The sequence below is a fragment of the Perognathus longimembris genome, chromosome 17 (assembly GCF_023159225.1).
Source record: "Perognathus longimembris pacificus isolate PPM17 chromosome 17, ASM2315922v1, whole genome shotgun sequence".
Taxonomy (NCBI): Eukaryota; Metazoa; Chordata; class Mammalia; order Rodentia; family Heteromyidae; genus Perognathus; species Perognathus longimembris.
Genome location: NC_063177.1, coordinates 50,627,601 through 50,648,038, shown reverse-complemented (window position 1 = coordinate 50,648,038; position 20,438 = coordinate 50,627,601). Strand labels below are relative to the sequence as shown.

General features: G+C 52.8%; 1 protein-coding gene across 1 annotated transcript; it reads right to left on the bottom strand.

Annotated features, from left to right (window-relative positions):
* Window positions 1-6,692: 6,692 nt before the first annotated feature.
* On the bottom strand, window positions 6,693-12,611 carry Sstr2 (somatostatin receptor 2). The gene is made up of 2 exons (XM_048365244.1): window positions 12,560-12,611; window positions 6,693-8,117 (listed from the first exon to the last, which is right to left on the bottom strand). Exon 2 carries the CDS (start codon window positions 8,028-8,030, stop codon window positions 6,921-6,923), a length of 1,110 nt encoding a protein of 369 aa, XP_048221201.1. The 5' UTR covers window positions 8,031-8,117; window positions 12,560-12,611; the 3' UTR covers window positions 6,693-6,920.
* Between the last annotated feature and the right edge of the window lie 7,827 nt (window positions 12,612-20,438).

The following is a 20,438-nucleotide window of genomic DNA, read 5'->3' as shown; positions in this document are numbered from 1 at the left end:
TTTCAGCTTTTTGTTGGTTAATTGGAGATAATGAGTCTCACAGCCTTTCCTGCTCAGGCTGGCTTTGAACTGTGATCCTCAGATCTCCGCCTCCTAGGATTACAGGTGTGAGCCATCAGTGCCCAGCTATTTGTACACTTTTCATTTTTAAAGTGTTGCTATGACAAGGAGCAGGGACCTAGTTTGTCTTTTGTCTGAATTGCCGGTTCCTAGAAGAGTCTCTGGTATACAGTTGACAATCAGTATTTATTGAATTCATGAATGATAATTTAATTTTATAATAAAGTAGAATGCCAGACTAGTCCAAGGCTCTGAGTTCAAATCCCAACACTGAAAAGAAAAAAGAGCCTAGCAACAGACCCTATGTACTCCTGCCCCTGTAGTGGAAGCCAGTGATCACATCACTTGGTTGAAACTGCTTTGCAGCCTGGAGTCCCAGCTTCCTGGCAGACCTCCACTTAGCCTTCAAAGACACAGGTGGCGAGGAGCCTGTGGCTTCCTGATCTGCACCACCTCCAGAAGAAAAACGAAAGAACACCTGGCAGTGTCAGCGCCGCACCACTCAAAAGATCTGAGGAAAGCTGGGCGGATTGGGTTACACTTTTTATCCCAGCTGCCCAGGCGACAGAAACCAGGAGGATCAAGGCTCGAGGCCAGCCAGGGCAAAATAAAGTTTGCAATAAAAAGGGGAATGGGGCTGGGAATGGGGCTTTGTGGTAGAGTGCTCGCCTAGCTAGCATGCATGAAGCCCTGGGTTCGATTCCTCAGCACCACATACACAGAAAAGGCTGGGGGTGGGGGCTATGGCTCAAGTGACAGAGTGCTAGCCTTGGGCAAAAAGAAACTCAGGGACAGTGCTCAGGCCCTGAGTTCAAGCCTCAGAACTGGAACAAAAGAAAAAAGAAAGATGCATGTGTGTGCCTGCCATGCTAGGGACAGGGGAAGCAGAGATAGGGGTCACAGGGGAGAGCTGAAAAAATAACAAAAGCCAAAAGGGCTTTTGTGGCGGAATGCCTGCCTCCTCGCAAGTGCGAGGCCTTGAGGTCAAACCCCAGTGCCATCAGCAATGAAGGAGATCAGAAGAGGGGCTGTGCCGTGCGGAGCTTGTGCGAAGGAGCTTCCGGTTCCATTGACCACGGCCGACTCGGCGTCAGATGTGCCGCCTGGCCGCATTTGTTGGTGGGTGACAAACAGCCAGAGAGCCACGGCCGGGCCAACTGGGGGGGACTCAGGAGGCTAGGAAGCAGACGCAGCTGTGTCCAGAGAGCCCCAGGCCCGCTCTGTTGAACTGGCTCCGTGTCTTTGGGTGTGGGAGCTCCCTACGCACCACTGCGGTTTGCTGTGGTGACGTGGATGGGCGTTGGGGGCCTTGCCTGTCATTGTGGACCGTCGGGCAGTCGTTTCTTGCTGGTGAGAAGCTGGAGTGAGCTGGGCAGCTGCCTCTGGGTGTTCAAAGTCATCCTCAGGGGCTGCGGATATGGCCTAGTGGCAAGAGTGCCTGCCTCGTATACATGAGGCCCTGGGTTCAATTCCCCAGCACCACATATACAGAAAATGGCCAGAAGTGGCACTGTGGCTCAAGTGGCAGAGTGCTAGCCTTGAGCAAAAAGAAGCCAGGAACAGTGCTCAGGCCCTGAGTTCAAGGCCCAGGACTAGCCAAAAAAAAAGTCACCCTTTCCTCCAAGTGGGAGCGGAAGGGAATCCAGGGCTCCGCAGCCCGTCCTCCTTCCTCCTGCTCAGCTGCGCATTGAACTGGGTCTGTCACAGGCAGGCGACGACCAGGAGAGAGGAGAGATGGAGGAAAGGCCAGTGTGGGCCTGGACCGTCCACCTGCCCTGCAGGTCCTGCAGGCTGCGAGGCCTCCACTGGCTCTTCCCAGCCACATTTTATTTATGCAAATTTCGATAATATTGCTAGGAATCAAAAAGAGGCATTGTAGAATTCTCACAGAGAAGTCCCTTAAAACAATTGAAATGCAAGTCAGGCTCAGTGGCTCACACTGTAATCCTAGCTACTTGGGAGGCTGCGATTGGGAGGATCGTGGTTTGAGGCCAGCTTGGGGGGGGGAGAATGTTCTTGAGGCCCCCATCTCATCAGAAAAAGCTGGGCATGGTGGTGCCTATGCCTGTCACCCAACAGTGATGGCGAGCATAAATAGGAGGATCACCGTTCCTATTTCTATAATAACCAAGGCAGAAAGGGCTAGAGGTATAGCTCAATGGATAGAGCGCTTGTCTAGCAAGCACAAGGCCCCATGTTCAAATACCAGCAGGGCCAAATAGTTTACAGAATTTAAATATTAACTATTAGAGAGAACACTTAAAACATTTTTTAAAATTATTATTACGGTGATGCTCACAGGGGTGACTGGTTTGTGATTGTGCGTCCGCTCAGCAGGCGGGAGTGGGAATGATACAGTGAGGTCCAGGAAAAGAATGGGCTTCTTGGCTGTGGAGATGGCCGTGGGAGGGCCTCCCTCCCCTCCCCCCGCAGAGGGCTGGAGGGGCAGGCAGAGGACAGGCCCTCAGAGCCCGGAGAGAGCAGAGCTGGTGCAGAGGAGGCGCCAAGGGGAAGAAGAGGACGGATCTGTGTGCCATCCACGCCGAGTGTCTGGGAGGCTGACTGAATCTGCCACAGAGTGCCGGGGCTGAAGGCAGGACCGATCCTCCCGGAGGCCCAGCCTTCACTCCGCAGTGGCCGGTGTACCAGGCCGGCAGGGAAAAGTCCGGAAGACTCAATCTCCAATTAACCAGCAAAAAGCCAGAAGTAGAGGTGTGGTGCAAATGGTAGCGCGCCAGCCTTGAGTGAAAAAGGGACAGCACTCAGGCCCTAAGTGGAAGCCCTAGTACCAGCACACACACACACACACACACACACACACACACACACACACACACACACACGAAGCGTAGGAGCAGGGTGCCGGTGCCTCAAGCCTGTAATTGAAGCTGCTTAGAAAGCAAAGATGTGGAGGATCATGATTTGAAACCAGCCCTGACAGAACAGCTCATATCCAAACTTCATATCCAAAATAACCAACAAAAAGCAGGGTTGGTGGCATGGCTCAAGTGGTAGAGTGCCAACCAAGCAAACAGAGCATGTGAGGGTCTGAGTTCAAATCTCAGTACCACTAGAATCACAATAAAAGATTAAATAAAGCAAACAGCCTCTCCTTGCTTATACTGTACAAAGACCATGTGTGCTTCTTGTTATCAATTGGACTCTTGAGAAAACTATCAGCTCACTCAACCATCTTACCTGAGGGCAGGCGATGGATATGCCAGCTACCCAAGAAGCAATGGGGGCACCATCCAGGAGTGGCATTGCTGCCCCTCCCGTGGTGTCCCTAATGAGTTGACCCATGGCCTCCAGGGGACAGATGGGCTTCCTCCCTGAGGGAGGTTCTGTTCCTCTCTAGGGCCCCTGCCCTGTGCCCCATGCAGTCTGAACTTTGTAGGGTGTGCTCATCTTTGGGAGACCTGGCAGTGGCTAGGGTGGGCTCACCAGGGGCCTCCCTTCTAGTCGTTATTTCTTCTTTCTTTCTTTTTCTTTTTTGCCAGTCCTGGGCACTGTCCCTGGCTTCTTTGTGCTCAAGGCTAGCACTCTACCAACTTGAGCCACAGCGCCACTTCTGACTTATTCTGCGTATGTGGTACTGAGGAATCGAACCCAGGGCTTCATGTATACGAGGCGAGCACTTTACTACTAGGCCATATTCCCAGCCCCCACTTCAGCTTTCTGATGGGTTAATTGGGCATAGGAGCCTCACAGACTTTTTGCCTGGGCTGGCTTTGAACCATGATCCTTAGACCTCAGCTGCCTGAGTAGCTTAGGATGACAGGTGTGAGCCACTGGCGCCTGGCTGACAGTATCTCACCTCTCAGCAGACATTGCCCAGGGCCAGCACAGTGGTGCCTTTAACGGGGACATTCCTTTTCTGCTTCCTGGTCCCAGTGACACGGGGTCCTAGTGACACGGGGACTGACTCTGGTATCGGACACAAAGGTCCATTCCTTTCCCTGGCTTGCCGCCTCCACCGCGCCCGAAGGAGAGCGAAGTGACGTAATGCGCGTCCTCACCTGTATACCTGGGACTCTACCTACCGGAAACATCCGTGTCCTCAGTCCTCCGGTGCTTCAAGTCTTTGTCCCGTAGGAGTCGGCTGCTCACTAGCCCCGGTGATCCAGGCCCCCAGCGTTTTATTTTAATGGCATCACAATCACTTCTGGCTCAGGAGAATCAATAATGCTTTATGGTCGGTGTGGCTAGGTCTTGGTTAATATTTAGCTGTTTTCAAGCACAGTCAGGGCTGCCATGAGACGTGCGGGCAGGAGCAACCAGATCACTGGTGGGTGCCTCGTGGCCAGGGCCCGGTGGGGGGGGGTGGCCCTCGGTGGGGGCGGAGGGAGAGGGAAGGGAGCCCTCCTCTGCAGATGCTGTTCTCAGCCTGGATGGTGACAGCCAGTTCAAAAACCGTTCATCTAGGACTCGAACCCGGGCCCTGGTGGCTGCTGCCTAGAGGAGCTGCTAGATAAAAGTACCCACTCTGGTTGTTCCCGGCACTCACACTGGAAATGAACTAGGCCCTCGGGTGAAGGGTTGCCTAGCCGGGGGACTTGGGGAAATGCAGTGGTTTTTTAATGCGGCCCAACGGTGGGAGAGGCTCGTGGTGAATTCTAAGTCATTGTCAGCTCTTGGGACTGTCGGGGGAGCCAAACACTTGCCAGCCTTCCTGGTGATCCTCAGCCCCTGCCCTCCCTCCTTCCCAGCGTCCTCGTGGTCGTCATAGCTGGTCCAGGAGCCATGGCTTTCTTGCCCTTCCATCCCCTGGACCCCCACCCAGGCTCTCAGAGGCCAAGAGCTTCACACGCAGCCCTCATGCTCATCGCCGAGAGATGCCACCCGCCAACCTCACCTTCTCTTCCCCATGGACATGGTTCCAGCGAATTCCACCTGCATGTTTGGTGTCACCAACTCTTTCTAGGGCAGAAGCACAGACCACCACGTCCATTACAGGCCAGAGGAAAGCTGAGGGAGCTAGAAGAGGAAGGCTAACACCTTTTCCTTCCCTCCCTCCCTCTCTCCCTCCCTCCCCTTCTCTCTCTTCTTGATCCTGGGGTTTTGAGCCTGATTTCCCATGCTTGCAAGGCAAGTACTCTACCACTTGAGGTGCACACCCAGGCCTTTGCTTTCATTTTGTTTTCAGATGAGGTCTCGTGCTTTGGCCACCATCTCCATGGGACCCGGATTGTGCTGCCCACCCCCCCCCCCTCCACAAGTAGCTGGGATTAAGGATGTGAACTAGTTTTTGAGATAGGAGTCTAACTTGTTTACTCCGTCTGGCCTCCCACTGGGGTCCTCTCATCTTTTCTTCCTTGATTCTGCTGGGATTCCCAGGAGCTCTGCCAGGCCTGGCCCTGGGAAATTGAGGTCAGTGAATGAGATAGGCATTCATCATCTATTTTCCTATCACTTCACCTCACCTTCCTCTCTTATGTTTCGGGGAAAACAAAATACCACTGATGGTGTGAAGTGCTGGTCACCACTGTCCTTGCAGCATGAAAGTCCTGACCCTGGCAGTGTGTACAGTCAGAGCACAGCCACACCTGTGAGGGACAAGGCTTCCCCAGCCCCCCTCCCCTCTCCCCCTCCTCCCCGCACCAGCCAGGCAGTGTGGAGTGTCTGTATGTGTGTGCTGTGTGTGTGTGTTGGTTGTACGAACAGTATCCTTGATCTTTAGTAGGCATTGTGATGTTTTTTTTCCCCCATAAGGTCTTTTGGAAAGCCCTTTGAGGAGTTGTTAAATTACATTTCCATTTTCTTTCATTCAGAAACCATGTCTGGCATTGAAAAAAAAAAAAAGGTCCAGACAATTTCACGGTTTCTCATAAAGGTATAATTTATAATTCATTTGTTTTCATGGTGGGGAAGATAAAATTGTTTCCCTATAAGAATCACAGTCCATTTATTGCCTTTCAGGTGAGTCCTCTTCCTCCCCCTCCCCCCGCAATGGTTCCCTAAGAGAAGCTAAAGCTATTTGAGAAGGGAAAAAAATGCAGTTAGACTATAAAGCAGGCTTTGTCTTCATGTGCACAATGATGGATTACCATGACGTTTGAAGTCTTTTGGGGGGGTAAATGAATAACTGATTATATCTGAGAAGAAACTCATGAATTTATGTTCTGGGTTTTTACCTGTCTTTTCCTGTTCACCTTCTTACTTTGACCTAACTCGTTGGGAGAGACTGCTCCCGGGAGGCCCTCCTGTGAGAAAGAATACAAATGTATCTCACTGTTACATTTTTTTTTTCTTTTTGACAAAAGCATATGACCACGTGAGCACACCACGCAGGCTCCTCCCAGGCCTCGCAAAAGACGCATGGAAGTGACACCCCTTAATCAAGCTTTGACCGGCTGTGCCACAGATCCATTTCTTCCCGTTCTGGATGTTGGTAAATGTCCATCTATGTTAGCGCACGCTTGAATTTGCTACTTGTGTACTCAAACACAAACATCCTAGAGAGACTAAGTAAGCACAGACAAGAATAAATACTAACATTCCGAGCACACTATTATTACACATGGTGTGTAAGCACACATATGCACAGAGAAGTTATTTTTTTTTTCATTTTCTATTTTTTTTGTTGGGCTACAGCAGTCGTCCGGGGCTCATCCGGGCGGGACTTCCTCCTCTGGGCGGGACTTCCTCCTCTTCCAATTTGAATAGTCTTGCCTGTATTTGAATGTTCACTCCAAGGGAGAGGTGATGAGAGCCAGACCTTATCTTTCTCTCGTACCAGTCACCTCCGCCCGGTTCTCTGAATCGGGCTGGGATTCTAGAACCCCAGAGGGAGGAGTGGGAAGAAGGGCCAGGGAGGCCGCGGGCAGAGCTCGGCTGGTTTCTGCTCTTCTCCGGGCAGCTCAGATGCTGGTTTGGAGGTCTCCATTGAGGAGGGTCCGCTGGGTCTCTGTGGTCTCATTCAGCCGCGACTTGTCCTGCTTACTGTCACTCCGTTCTCCATCGTCGGTGCCGCTCACCTTGACCAAGCAGAGAACGTTCTGGAAGCTCTTCTTGAAGTTGTCAGATAAGAAGGCATAGAGGATAGGGTTGGCACAACTGTTGGCATATGTGAGGACCACCACAAAGTCAAACATCCCCTTCAGGGCTGGAGTGGGACTGATGGCCACCGAGACGGAGGAGACGTTGAAGATATAGAAGGGAAGCCAGCAGAAAATGAACACGGCCACCACTATGGACACCATCCGGGTCACCTTCTTCTCCGACCTCTTCCTCTTGGAGGACCCCACTCGGATGCCGGAGGACTTCACCTTGATGATGATGAACAGGTAGCACAGACAGATGATGGTGAGGGGCACCAGGAACCCCAGGATGAACGCGTAGATGATGAACCCCGTGTACCACGCTCCCGATTCGCCCGGCCAGTTGATGGTACAGCTGCTGCGCCCCCACTGGTTGCTCCGAAGCCCAGCATAAATCATGATAGGCAAGATGACCAGCAGGGAGACTCCCCACACAGCCACGTTGATCATCTTGGCTGTCCGGGGTCTCCTCCACTTGGCCGACTTGATGGGGTGGACCACGGCCAGGTAGCGGTCGATGCTCATGACCGTCAGGCAGAAGATGCTGGTGAACTGGTTGATGCCGTCCACCGTCATAACCACTCGGCAGATGGCCTTGCCGAAGGGCCAGTGGACCAGGGCCACCTGCATGGCCAAGAAAGGCAGCCCCAGCATGAAGAGCTCGTCGGCGATGGCCAGGTTGAGGATGTAGATGTTGGTGATGGTCTTCATCTTGGCATAACGGAGGATGACGTAGATGACCAGCGTGTTGCCGCACAGCCCGACGACGCACACCACGAAATAGATGAACGTGAGCACGGCGTTGCTCGTCATGTCATAGTAAGGCTCCGTCTTGTTTGACTCATTGGCTGCCGCCACCGAGCCATTGAGGTCAAACGAAGAGGGCAGCCATACCTGGCTTCCATTGGCTCGCCCAACCAGCATCTCCATGGCTGCTCCGTCGGGCGGTCTAGAGCCAAGAGCCCCAAACTGTGCTTACCTCAATGGCCCCTGGACGCCCAGGGGCCACAGAGACATCTGGAAGAGAGAAGGAAGAGTGGGTTGATCAGGCCCAGGCTGTTTAAGCTCTCATCTGCTCTGCATATTTCTGGGGTTTTTCCTCTTAGGTCCTCCTCCCTTCCTCCTCCCTTCTTCCTCCTCCTCCTCCTCCTCCTCCTCCTCCTCCTCCTCCTCCTCCTCCTCCTCCTCCTCCTTTTCCTCTTGTTCCTCCTCCTCCTTTTTTTTTTTTTGCTCCCCCACTATACCCAAGGTTCCAATTAGGACCTTACTGCTTGCTTGATTGCTTGGCTGGTACTCTACCACTTAAGCCATGCCTCCAGCCCAGCTTTTTGCTGGTTTTAAAGATAGAGATCCTGAGACTTTTCTGCCTAGGCTGATTTGAATCCACCATCCTCTGGCTTTTGGTCTCCCATGTAGCTACAATGACAGGTGTGAGCCCATTGCCCAGCTTCCTCTTAGATCGTTAAACAGAAAACATTGTTATCTTTCCACATAAGCAATCCAGCCACTCACACTTTCTTTTTTTTTTTGTCAGTCCTGGGGTTTGAACTTAGGGCCTGATCACTGTCCTTGAGCTTCTTTTGCTCAAGGCTACCACTTGAGCCACAGCACCAATGTGGCTTTTTCTGTGGATGTGGTACTGAGGAATGGAACCCAGGGCTTGCATGCTAGGCAAGCACTCCACCACTAAGCCACATTCCCAGCCCTACTACCAGCACTTTTGTTAGTCAGTTTTCAGGCATTCTGAGTTTCTTTTCCAGTTGTGGGGACGGGTTTGGGTTAAGCTATCATCTTTGATATACACATAGTGTGTCGTTAAGCTGATCTCTAAGACGTGGACAGATCCAAACTATGAAAAGTCAGAGCTAGGAGAATTCTGGCCCCTGACCTCAGAGGGGTCTGACACTGCATGCTGGGTATTCATCACTGTGAGGAAATCCATTCCTGCTTGGGAGTCTTTCCATTCTGAAACCCCATGGTAGAAGAAGTCCAGGATTTTTGCTAGGCACTGATGGCTCATGCTTACTCAGGAGGCTGAGTTTGAACGATGGAGGTTCAAAGCCAGGCCAGGCCAAGCAGAAAAATCTCCATCTCCAATTAGCAAGCAAAATGCCAGACTGGAGGCTTGGCTCAAGTGGGAGAGCACCAGTCATAAGAAAAAGACCAAGTGCAAGGCACTGAGTTCAGGCTACTTTGACAGCAGCTTCCCCATGACCAAAAAGGAAAAAACAACCCCAAAGGCAAGAATTTAGAGGGAGAATAAGCCTAGCCCCCAGGGCTGAGCCCGCTTGTCCTCGGTGCTAACCACCGGGCTCTCTTTTGTTAATGAGTGCTGACACGAAGGTTCAGAGAGGGGAGGTTCATGGTAATCAGAACCTCATAAATATTATTTTCCCTACTTTTCTCCCTCTGCCATCTCATTATCTCTAATTTATTGAAGCCTGCCTCCACAGTGAATCAATTTAGAGTCTTCAATATTAAAAATAAAAGTCTGGCTTGCTTTCATTTTTAAGATGTGTGCTGTAGTTTAGGGAATTTTTTTTTCCTGTCATGCAGAAGAGAGCTCTTTCCTGAGGTTCCCCCCTCCCCCCCCCCCCCCCAGTGCTTCCAGCTCCCCAGAGAAGTGCCTGCCACTCCCTGTCTCCTGGGTTAAGGACAAAACTCGGAGCAGGTGAGGGACGCAGGCTGTTCATATAGGTGGACAGAAAGTTCCAGACACTGACATAGCTCGTGCACATCCTTCCTCGTCCCAGCTACCAGCTTTCCCGCTGTAAAGATGTGGAGACCAGGGCCTTCAGAGTTTAAGCAGCTTGCTTTCTGAAATTGGTAGGGCAGAGATTAGAACCCAGCACCCCCGGCCGTAAGTCAGTTATGCTGTTTTATGATCTCACAACTGCTCAGCGGATGGGAAACTGGTGACGGCTACTTGGGCTTTGATTTGAAGCGCGCAGCTTCTGCGTTATCTCCAGGACGGGAAAATAGTCGGCTTGGCTTACGATAGAAAGCAATTGTAGATGATCTCACAGTTCAATGATTTATCTATGGTGACTCAAATAAAAAAAAAAGGGCTGGGGTGCTTCTTTGTGCTGGGCACAGCGACATCCACAGCTGGTGCCAGGAAGGAAGTCATCACTGAGGAAGGAACCCAGCTCCAACACGGTAGGGATTATCTGGAGACACGAACTCAGGATGGAAGACAGCTTCCTTAACCAGAAGGTTCAGACAAGGGGCCCTGAGGCGAATTAAACTGGGGGCTAGGTTTGAGTATGTGAAGACTGAAACGAGAAGATAGGATGAGGGGGAGTGGGATCCATCTGGGAAGAGGGGACACGTCTAAAGGAATAAGTCATTTGGCTGACATTTTTCCCCATGCAGGAACCTTTTCCTGGCGGCTGAGTGAATTGCTTAATGATCAGAGAGAGATTACTGATAAACTGAAAGAGATTCAGCCGACGACAAATGCTAGAGGTTCCTGGTACACGCCCCCCTCTGCTTCATTCTCTCCCACCAGGTGCCTGGCTTTGCTGTGCTCATTTCCCCCACCACTCTGTAGAATCTGGGCTTTGTGGCCGATTGGAGAGCTGGGATTTCAGCTCTGCACTTGGTAAAAAATGTATAAGCTGACAGCTATTGAAACCAGAAGCTGGACAGAAACTCTTTTTTGTATGGCTGGGATTAACTTGGATTGTTTCTGTTGTCGTGTTTTGTGTTTTTTTTCCCTCCATCTAGCTTGTGAGTTATTTAATTCTAAGGACCCAGAACCCTCCTCAAGCCGCCTGTAAATGAGGAGGCACACTAACTAACTCTCAGTCTTGTGGGAGTATCATGGGTGGTTTGGCTAAGACTGAGGACTTTGGGGGCCGCAGGGGCCCTGTCTAAATGGCACCCAGTGTTTTGGGGATGGTGGTGGTGTAGGGGGTTGGAGGAGAGAGGAAGGCTGCCTTGCAGCCCTAACTGCCCTCCCTACTGGATGGAGGTACTTGGGGTCAGCGTTTCCTGAAATCGACTGAGATGTCTCACCCTTTCACGTGTGGAAGGAGCCACTGAGCATTTCAGAGCCTTGGAGAAGGTGGCTGAGGGGGGAAGGACACGGAGCTGTCAGGAATGAGGCCCTCCCTTCAAGGAAGAAACAAGCTTGAATCATGGCAGGTCTCTCAGCGACTTCTGGTTCATGTCTGTCCTACAGAAAATGGGTTCCAAATGCCAAGCAGTCGATACTTGTTGAATTGTGGTTAGTGTAAATGCTCAGCCTGAGAGTTGTCAGGGACTGGTAATGGCCTGCTTGTTGGATTCCTCTGAGAGAGGACCTGGCTCTGTTGGACAGGAGGGTGACATTGCCTCTTATACTCTGCTTGGAGAGGCTGCAGTCACCAGCCCAAGCAATGCCTTGGGATAAAGACCCTGCATGTGGGGTGGCCCTAGGTTTTACTAAGTTTCTCCTGTCTTCCCAGAATTATTTCCCCCCCATTAAAACCCACACTCCTGCTTTTTCAGAAACCCAGGTGTGTCTCTCTGGGGCTTGAACTTGAGCTCCTGGCTGGCAGAAAGACAGCAATCTAGTATGGGGCACGCATTGCCCTCTGGGAACTGGCCAAAAGGGAGAGGTGGGGGCAAGGCAAGTGTCAGGATCTCTGGCCATCAGCTCTGGTCCTGGATGCTAAGATTTCTTACAATTTACAGAATGATATCTGTAGTGCCAGCCCAACTGGCCTCTAATTGCAGAGGGGGCCGAAGTGCCCGGGACAGCTGGGAGTGACAGTAGCCACCGGGAGGACTTGGCCATTCAGCAGCGGTGGGTCCATCCAATCTGTCCAGTCTTGGCCCACGACAGAGATCACTGCCCAGGGGCGGGGGTCCAACTCCTACCAGATCTGTCCACCTCCCCAGTGGGCGTGGAAAGAAATGGGAGATTCCCCCCTTTCCTCTGCGGTATTCCTGCGGTCGGCTCAGCTCATCCTGCGTGCTCGCAGGAGCCCCGCCGGCGCCACTAGAAACCTCCCACCCCCTCCCCTCTGCCCCGCCGGCCTCGCCGACTCCTCCTCCCGCGGGCGGGCGGGCGGGCGGGCGGGCGAGCTCTCCGCTCCTCCAGGTGGCCGGGAAAGACGCTATCTGCACCGCATCCACCCCTGGCCGCGAGCTTCAGCGCACGCATCGCGCACAGCGGCCGGGGCTGTGCGGGCAAGTCCGTTCCAGGACACCCTGCCCCGGCCCCCCCCCCGCGCATGCCAGGGCCCCCGCCGTCGCTCACGCCCACCGCGATCACCCCCCAAAAGCGGAGACTCGTGCACCCGCCCCCCCTGCCACCACCCCCCCCCACCCCCCGCACACGGCGGCGGCACCGATGGACGCGCGATCACCAAGGCAGACGCGCACAGGTGCCCCTGTGGGCTACTCTCACACCTGTCCATGGCTCCGGTGTCCCGCACTTGCACACGCACACGCACACACACGCACCTCACCTTGCTTTTCAGGGGGCAATGCCGTTGACCAGACTCGTCAGCACCCAGTAGGTGTCCCCATCCAGCGGGGCGCCCGGGAGCGCAGCCGCAGCAGCTTCGCAGGTGCCCGGCACTCGGCGTCCCCCCCGCGCCGGATCCGCCGTCCCGGTGCAACCAGACCCGGGGGTGAGCGGCACTGGCAGCGCCCGGGCACCGAGCCGCGGACGGGGCGGGGCGCGCGGCGGGCCGCGGTGGCCTCGCGTGCGCTCGCCCGGGCTGCGCGGCTCGGACTGGCCCAGCCCCGGCGGGCGCCCCGGGCCCCGGTGCCCACGCCCCCTCCCTTACGTCACGGCAGCCCCGCCCCGCCCCCGGTCCCGCGGGAGGACCCGGTGAGACCCGCCGGGGATCCTGCAGGTGGCGGCGGGTGGGCAGCGGGGAGCGCGGAGCCGCGAGCTGGGGGCGAGTGGGAGGGGGGCGGACGGAACGACGCCAGGGTCCCCGAGGCGGCTCGTGGCGCGGGCAGGCGCGGCTTTGCCTCCGAGGTCGCCCCGCGCGCGCCTCCGGGCAGCGGGCGCGAACGCTGGGGCAGCAGCCCAGACTTTCTCGGGGATCTTTGTGATGTGCGGAGTTCACAAAGCCGGGGCGCGGGGCGCGGGGCGCGGGGCGCGGGGCTGCAGCGCCAGGAAAAGGGCAGAGAGAGAAGGGCGCGTGGAGGACCACACTACACCCTGCCGCCAACGCCTGCAGGTGTGTGCGCCATTCTTGGATTCCAAGATGCGGGGGGCCCAGGCGCGTGGAATGGCTGAAGTCGGAGGCCCAGGGGCCGTCCACTCCTCACGCTTTAGCTGTCAGTGAGCACCCGTGGATCTGACCCAGCACAACCCCTCCTCCTCCAGGCACTCTGAGGGGGGGGAGGGGGCGGGGGGCCTGCGTGGGATGGGGGTGGGGGGGCCAAGGGGGGACAGGACAAGATGTGGGAGGTGCAGGCGCATCAAGTTGTAGCTATTTATTTTGTGACAGAGATGATTCAGCCTGTGTTTCAATAGTTTTTAATAAGTCATGATCAATCCTGCAGATTCACTTCCCTCCTCCAAACACACACACGCACACGCACACGCACACCCCATGCTAGGTAACAAACCGTTCTGCTCTAGAGCATGGGAAATCAGAAAGCAAACCCCAATTAGCGCTGGGGCTGGGCTGAGCTGCCTGGGGCTGGGCGTCCTGTGTATTCTCTGATTTCCAGTTCAACAGTGAAACACAAAGGTCCAGACGCTGTTTTTTTAGCAGGTGGAGTGAGCCCAGCAGATGGATGGGTGGCATGGGAAAGAAAGCACCAGAAAAGTAGCAGGAGCTGCTTGTCAGGATGGAAACGGGAGGCTGGTACTGGCTTCACCCCCTTCCTCACTCTGGAGTGAGCGAGATGGCCACGGCCAACCCAGAGAGTCAGCTTGTCTTCAGACTCAGTGTACCCACCCGGCAGAGGGTTCCGGGGTGGGATGCTCACTGAAAGAGGGAGGGGGTGTGTCCCTGCTCTCCATTTGTCTGGGAGAGGTGATCATGGACTTGAACTTGGGAATTTTGTGTCCTCTGGCTGTGCCGTTCTCACAGCAGCCTGTGGCCCTGTCTAGTTGAAAGCCACGGGACCAATGCTGGTTTTCGGGGAGAGGGGAGGGGGTGGGGAAGCCTTAGGAAGCGCCCTCTCCGCCCTCTTATCTCTTTCCCCGGCTAACATGCTATCTTGAACCACCATTTATTTTCTAAGGCATAGAAAGAATGAACCGCTGGCTCTTGCCCTACCACCAGATGACCCCTAGGGGGCAATGCCTTTGTTTGTCACTGACAGACTAGAAGTCAGATAATACATAGGTCTTCATTTTCTTGTTTGTTTATTTTATTTTATTTTATTTTATTTAATCTGTTTGTTTTATGCTGGTATTGGGGCCTAAACTCAGGACCTTGTGTGCTTGCTTAGCTTTTCCACTATAGACTGACATTCTACCACTTGAGCCATACCTCTACCTCTGGATTTTCTTTTCTTTTCTTTTTTTCCCCCGGTACTAGGGTTTCTACTCAGGGCTTGGTGCCATCCCTGAGATTTTTGAATCAAATCTGGTTCTTGTTTTTTTTTTGGTCCATTGTGGGGCTTGAACTCTGGGTGCTATCCCTGAGCCCTTCAACTCAAGGCTAGCAATCTACCACTTGAGCCACAGTGTCACCCGGTTTGCTGGTGGTTAATTGGAGATAAGAGTCTCATAGACTTTCCTGCCAGGGCTGGCTTTGAACTGGGATCCTCAGATCTCAGCCTCTTGAGTAGCTAGGATTACAGATGTGAGCCACTGGTTCCTGGCTTCTGGTTTTTTTTTTTTTAATTGTTGTTATTATAATGGTGATGTACAGAGGGGTTACAGTTACATAAGTCAAGTGAAGAGTACTTTTCTTTTTGGACACCCCTTCTCTACTTCTCTCCCAATGTTTCCCTCCCATCTCCACCCACAAGTTGTATAGTTTACTTTCAACATGGTGTCTAGTGAGTACCTTCGCTACATTTGTTCTCAAGTCTGGTTCTTAAATCAAAGCACTACTTCTGGCTTTTTGGTAGTTAATCGGATATAAAGAGTTTCACAGACTTGGAATCTTGATCCTCAGATCTCAGCCTTCTGAGTAGCTTGGATTACAGGTGGGAGCTACCAGCACCTGGCTATCTAGTTTTAATCTGAGTACTACCGGCTTTAGGCAGGCTGCCCAGGTAATATCAGCTAAATAACCCCCTCCCTCGTAGGCACCTTGGGTTGATGCCTATTCATGCCCTTGAACTTGGATGAACAACTGCAGAGAAAGTTACTCACCTGTCTTGTAAAGTCCCATTCCCCCTTACCCCTGCTCCCTATAAGTCAGGTTGGGCAGGCAAAGCCTTGAAGAAGGGCTAGCCATGTCCATGTGGCTACCACCTGGCTGAGCAGTGTGTGAACACTTCGACCTTGGCAGCAGAAAACGTGCCACCTACGACCATTGTTGACTTTGTCCTTATCACGTGTGTTTCCCCAAGAGCTGGGTGACATCCCCACCACCCCACCGGTGCTTGGCTGCCGACCTCAAATTCCTCCTCCTGGCTCTTCTTTTGACTTGTCCCCATCTCTCCCTCCCTCTGCGGGGTGCATGGGTGCTATCCACTTGGGCTTGGCTCTCTTTGCTCTGTAACTAAGTAACAAAACCTTGAGTGAGAAAAATCAAGTGGTTGGAGCTGAGATAAGCTCCCTCCTGGCTTGTTTGATATCTTTAAAGCAGTGAAATAACACCTTTCTCTCCTTTCAGCACTTATCAGAGGGACAATAGGCAGCAGGAAATTAAGAACAGGGACAGAATACAGGTCCAGACCAGCGCTCAGCCCTTGACCCCTGCCTTGGAGAAGTTCGCAGTCTGGGAGCTTCTCCCAGAAGACCCTGAGCTCCAAGCAGATTATGATGTATTTAACAACTTACTAAATTAAAGTGTGTGTATTGGGGGGGGGGTGGAATTGTTCCTTTGCAATCAATTTGGTTGAAGTACATGTGGCAGCTGAGCCTGGAGCAAGGAGAAAGAGAGGCCCAGGGGCAGAGTGGGACCCATGGGACCCCCCCCCCCATTGGTCTGGTCATCTTGGTGGGAATGCTGGGGTGGAGGCTTGCTGCTTCTAGTGATGGAGAAAGAACGACTGGCAAATCCACCCATGTCCTGAGGGGGCGGAAGGCACTTAGAATGGTGTTCCAAGACCCTGGGCTTTCCGGAACATTCCTCTTTTCAGCTGTTCCATCCCTTGTCTCTCCCACCCCCCCCCCCCCCCCACCCAGCCATCCGTATTAGCGGAATTCGAAGATCAACGTCCGCTTTGTGTTTCTGAGGCCACCTTTGGTGGCACGAAAAAGCCTTTCTGGCCTGGTAGATGCTCATGTTTACTCTGGAAACCATGGGCTGTAGACACAATAACTCTCAAAAAGAATACGGCCTCTAGGCAGAGTGGGCTCGAAGCACCTAATGCGCTTTCCAGAGGCACGGTGCTAATGTGAACACTCTTCTCCTCCTCTTCAATCCCTCATCTCTGGGATGCTTCAGTGTCTGGCTTGCCGCATCCCCGTTTTTCTCCACTAGCATCTTCTAACCAATGGAAGTGGGCAGTGAAAGGTGAGGGAAGGGAGGAGGTCCCAACCCTTCTGTTTCTGTAGGAAGCCATTTCTGATCGCCTCTCCTCCTTTGTGGTCCCTACCATTAGCGCTTTAAAAAAAGATTATTGCCATTTTGAAAAGTCTTACAGTAAAGAAGACTTGATTTTCGCCCTTCCCTATGAATTACTTTAAAGATGTATGGAGTATGGACTGTGCTGGGTTGTTTAACAGTAGCTCATTTAGTACTTGCTGCAATTCTTACAAGCACCAGCATAATTCATGCTTGTAAATGAAACAAGCCAGGGGTAGAGAGGTTAAGTACCCTGCCCAAGGCCACACAGCTACTAACTCATCACTTTGCCTTCTCAGCACAGGTTGGTGCACGGGGCCATCCCTTGTCTAGATCCTGATTGTGAGGGAGAACGGCTGTTTCTGTCCTTGATGAATAGCTTTAGTTAGGTGCTTCCTCTTAGGCTGTATTTGTGGGTGCATTTGGATTCTGAATCCATTCTCCCAGGTCCTAACAACCATCCAGTATTCCTCCAACCCCTTTTCCACCCTCTGTGGCCGGGGCTATCCTTCCTGCTACACAGATGGAGGTGGGGAGGAGGGGCAGGCCCCCTGCTAAGAGAGGGCGGGGGGGGGGCAAGGGGGGGCTGGGGCAAGGGATGGATCGACTCTGACTCCTCGCTGTGACACAGCCAGCTGTGCTGGAGAGAGTCACCTGGGAGTTTTAAAAACCAAGAATGCTCTGGCTCCATCTTTGGCCATTTTGGTTTAATGGGCCTGGCCTGGAGCCCAGATAATTTTTAAGAGCTCCCCAGACAGTTCTCACGTAAGCTAACTCTGAGAACCACTCGAAGCTAAATCTCCTGTGAGAGATGGAGGGGCTGAGGACTTCTGTCCTGTTGGCAGATGGGACTACCATGCGTGGTCTTTCTTCTCCAAGGTCCCTCCTCTGCTAGTGGATAGCAGTGTGGGGCGGGGCCCCGGCAGGGACCTTGGGCCAGTGTGCCATCTCTGGAAAGAATGAGTGTCACTGTTTGTGAGGTCAACTTCCCAAATGGCCCAGTGCCATACACAGATCTCAGTGGTTTCGGCTGCCTGTAGAGCAATGACGAGCAGAGCCTGGTGTCATAGTGGCCAAAATGAAAAATGTGATGGCACTGGATCTGATCGCCCTCTGTTCCTGGACATCTGCTGCCTTTGGGTCTGTGTTGGTGCGTCACCAGCAGCTGGTCCCACCCTGCCCTCCTCCGGGGACAGGCCCTCCAGGCTCTGGACATTCTCCTGTCTTCCTCTTCTGGACCAAATGAACCAAGGGTCGTTGGCTCACGCCTATAGTCCTTGCTCCTCCGAAAGCCCGACATCTGAGGGATGCAGGAATGTCTGTGAGACTCGTATCTCCAACTAAGCACCATAAAAGCTGGACGTGGAGCTGCGGCTCAAGTGGTAGAGCCCCAAAGCTCAGGGACAGTGCCCAGGCCCTGAATTCAAGCCCCAGTATCACCATCATCATCATCATCATCATCATCATCATCATCATCAACAACAACAACAACAAAAGATCAAAGGATAGCTCATTCGGATTAGATCATAGCCTTTTTACATTTTAGCAGGGTTTTCTTGAGGCACAGATGCACAAGGGCCCCAAGTAAAGATGTTGGCCTGATATTAGGGGGTCAGTGATCTTCATGAAAGTGATGTCTATCCCTACTCATAGAGCATCTCTCCCACTCCCCCTTCCTCCTCCCCCCTTGTTAGATATTTCCACTTTCAAAGGCTCCTGTCTTCCAAGAAGCAAAAGTCGATCAGCAAATTACAGTTGACAAACAGTAATCCCCCTTATGGGGGGGGGGCTGCCACCCACTCAGCAGATGCCTGCACCCACCTACCTGTGATAAGGCTGAATTCACAGGTTACGTACACTAGGAGATTAACCATAATAACTCCCAATAACATAGGAGCATGATGATATACTGTAATGAAACTGATTTAAAACTTATGAATGGTTTATTTCCGGAATTTTCCATGGAATTTTTTCAGTCTGCCGCTGATCGTAGGAAACAGATTGTAGAGAGCAAATTCGGAATTTTCCATAGAATATTTTCAGATTGCAGTTGATCACAGGAAACAGACTGTAGAAAGCAAATCTTCCCATGCGAGGTTGCCCAAGCCTAAGGCTTCCGCAGTTCTGAAGCCCACCTCCCAAGGGGAGTGAGTGGACAGCCTCTCTCCCCAGCCCCCAACCACCTCCAGCCCCCATCTTAGGGCCTCCTCTCTGTCTTGGGGCCTAGCACAGCACAGTATAGAACTTGGGATCTTACTGAGTGTGAGCCACTGCTTCTTGTCATCTTGGCTGGGATAAGATTGTTGGATCCCCAGCAGAGGCTCTGGGGACAGGTTGCTCTTAACACTGGACTCAAGCAATCTTCCTCTCTCAGCCTCCTGAGCAGCTAGGACCACAGACACGTGCCTGCTCCTGGCAGACAGAAACTCCACAGAGGGAGCTGTAGTGGCTGAGTGGATTTGGATAAGGGGGTTGGAAAGCTGTTTCCAGGAGCATCTGTGTGTTCTTGAGCTGCACGCTGAAGCCCTGAATGAGGTGTCCACAGGCAGAATGCCTGGGCTTCCCCCCCCCCCAACGTGGGAGGTGGCCTCTCAGAGTGGGAGGAGCATCAGCATGGCTTCTACCACAGGGCCAGAAGGGGCTTTGTTTGGCTAGGGTGAGAGCCGGAGAGGGGCCCTGGCCACTTTCCAAAGTTCCCCTCCATGGTGTCTTCTCCCTGTGGGGCAGCCAGCCTGTTGGCTTTCTGTGCTGGCCCGGCTGCCAGTCCCCAAGCTTCACGGTGTCCACCTGCCCTGGGGCCCAGAACAGATGGCCAGACGGGGGAGGGGCCGCGGGAGTCTTCCCCACCCCACAGATCATTCATGTGTCTCCTCTCTCCCCCACACCCCAAGTGACTGCCTTGCTGCTGCTTCTGATCCCCCCCCTTCCTCCCTCCCTCCTTCCCACCTCTCTCCCGTCTCCCTCTCCTGTAGCCAGATCTCTTCTTTGACAGATTGTCCCCGTGGCTACTGCCAAAATCTAATTGTTCTGAGCCGCTTCAGACACTCAATCTTCCTCCCTGGAAAGACTCTTTTTATTTGGGTTTGCCAAACATGACACGTCCTAGGTTTTGTTTCTAAACCTGCCAGAACACTGGACTTTTTTTGTTTTTGTTTTTTGTGTGCTGGTCCTTGAGCTTGAACTCAGGGCCTGGGCATTATGAGCCATAGCTCCACTTCTGGTTTTTTGGAGAAAAGAATCTCATGGACTTTGCTGCCTAGGCTGGCTTCACACCAGGATTTTGAGATCTCATCCTCCTGAGTAGCTAGGATTACAGGGGTGAGCCACTGGCTCTTGACTTCCTAGACTCCTTTGAATAATTGAACGCAATATTTCCGAGGTGGCCTTGCACATAGGGGAGGTGGGGAGGGCATTGTTAGGTTAATGGAGGTTCTGTGAGGGTCCTTTCAGTCATAAATTCATAGAAACCAAGGTTTAACAACTTCATCATATATGTACAGCATATAAACATTTTAAATAACTTACCAGAACATGACTAGTTCTAGCATTCATATCCATACCCCCGCCTCGAAAGATTTGGCACCAATTAATGTTTTCTGAACATTGTGATTTTCAGCTCCAATGTGAATCTCAAAGACAAGTTCTAAAAATGATTTGGCAATGGAGATATTGCATGTGCATAGTTTTC

Bases quoted from the DNA above. Each gene is read 5' to 3' on its own strand.
- Sstr2 (XM_048365244.1), bottom strand. From the start codon at position 8,030: ATGGAGATGCTGGTTGGGCGAGCCAATGGAAGCCAGGTATGGCTGCCC.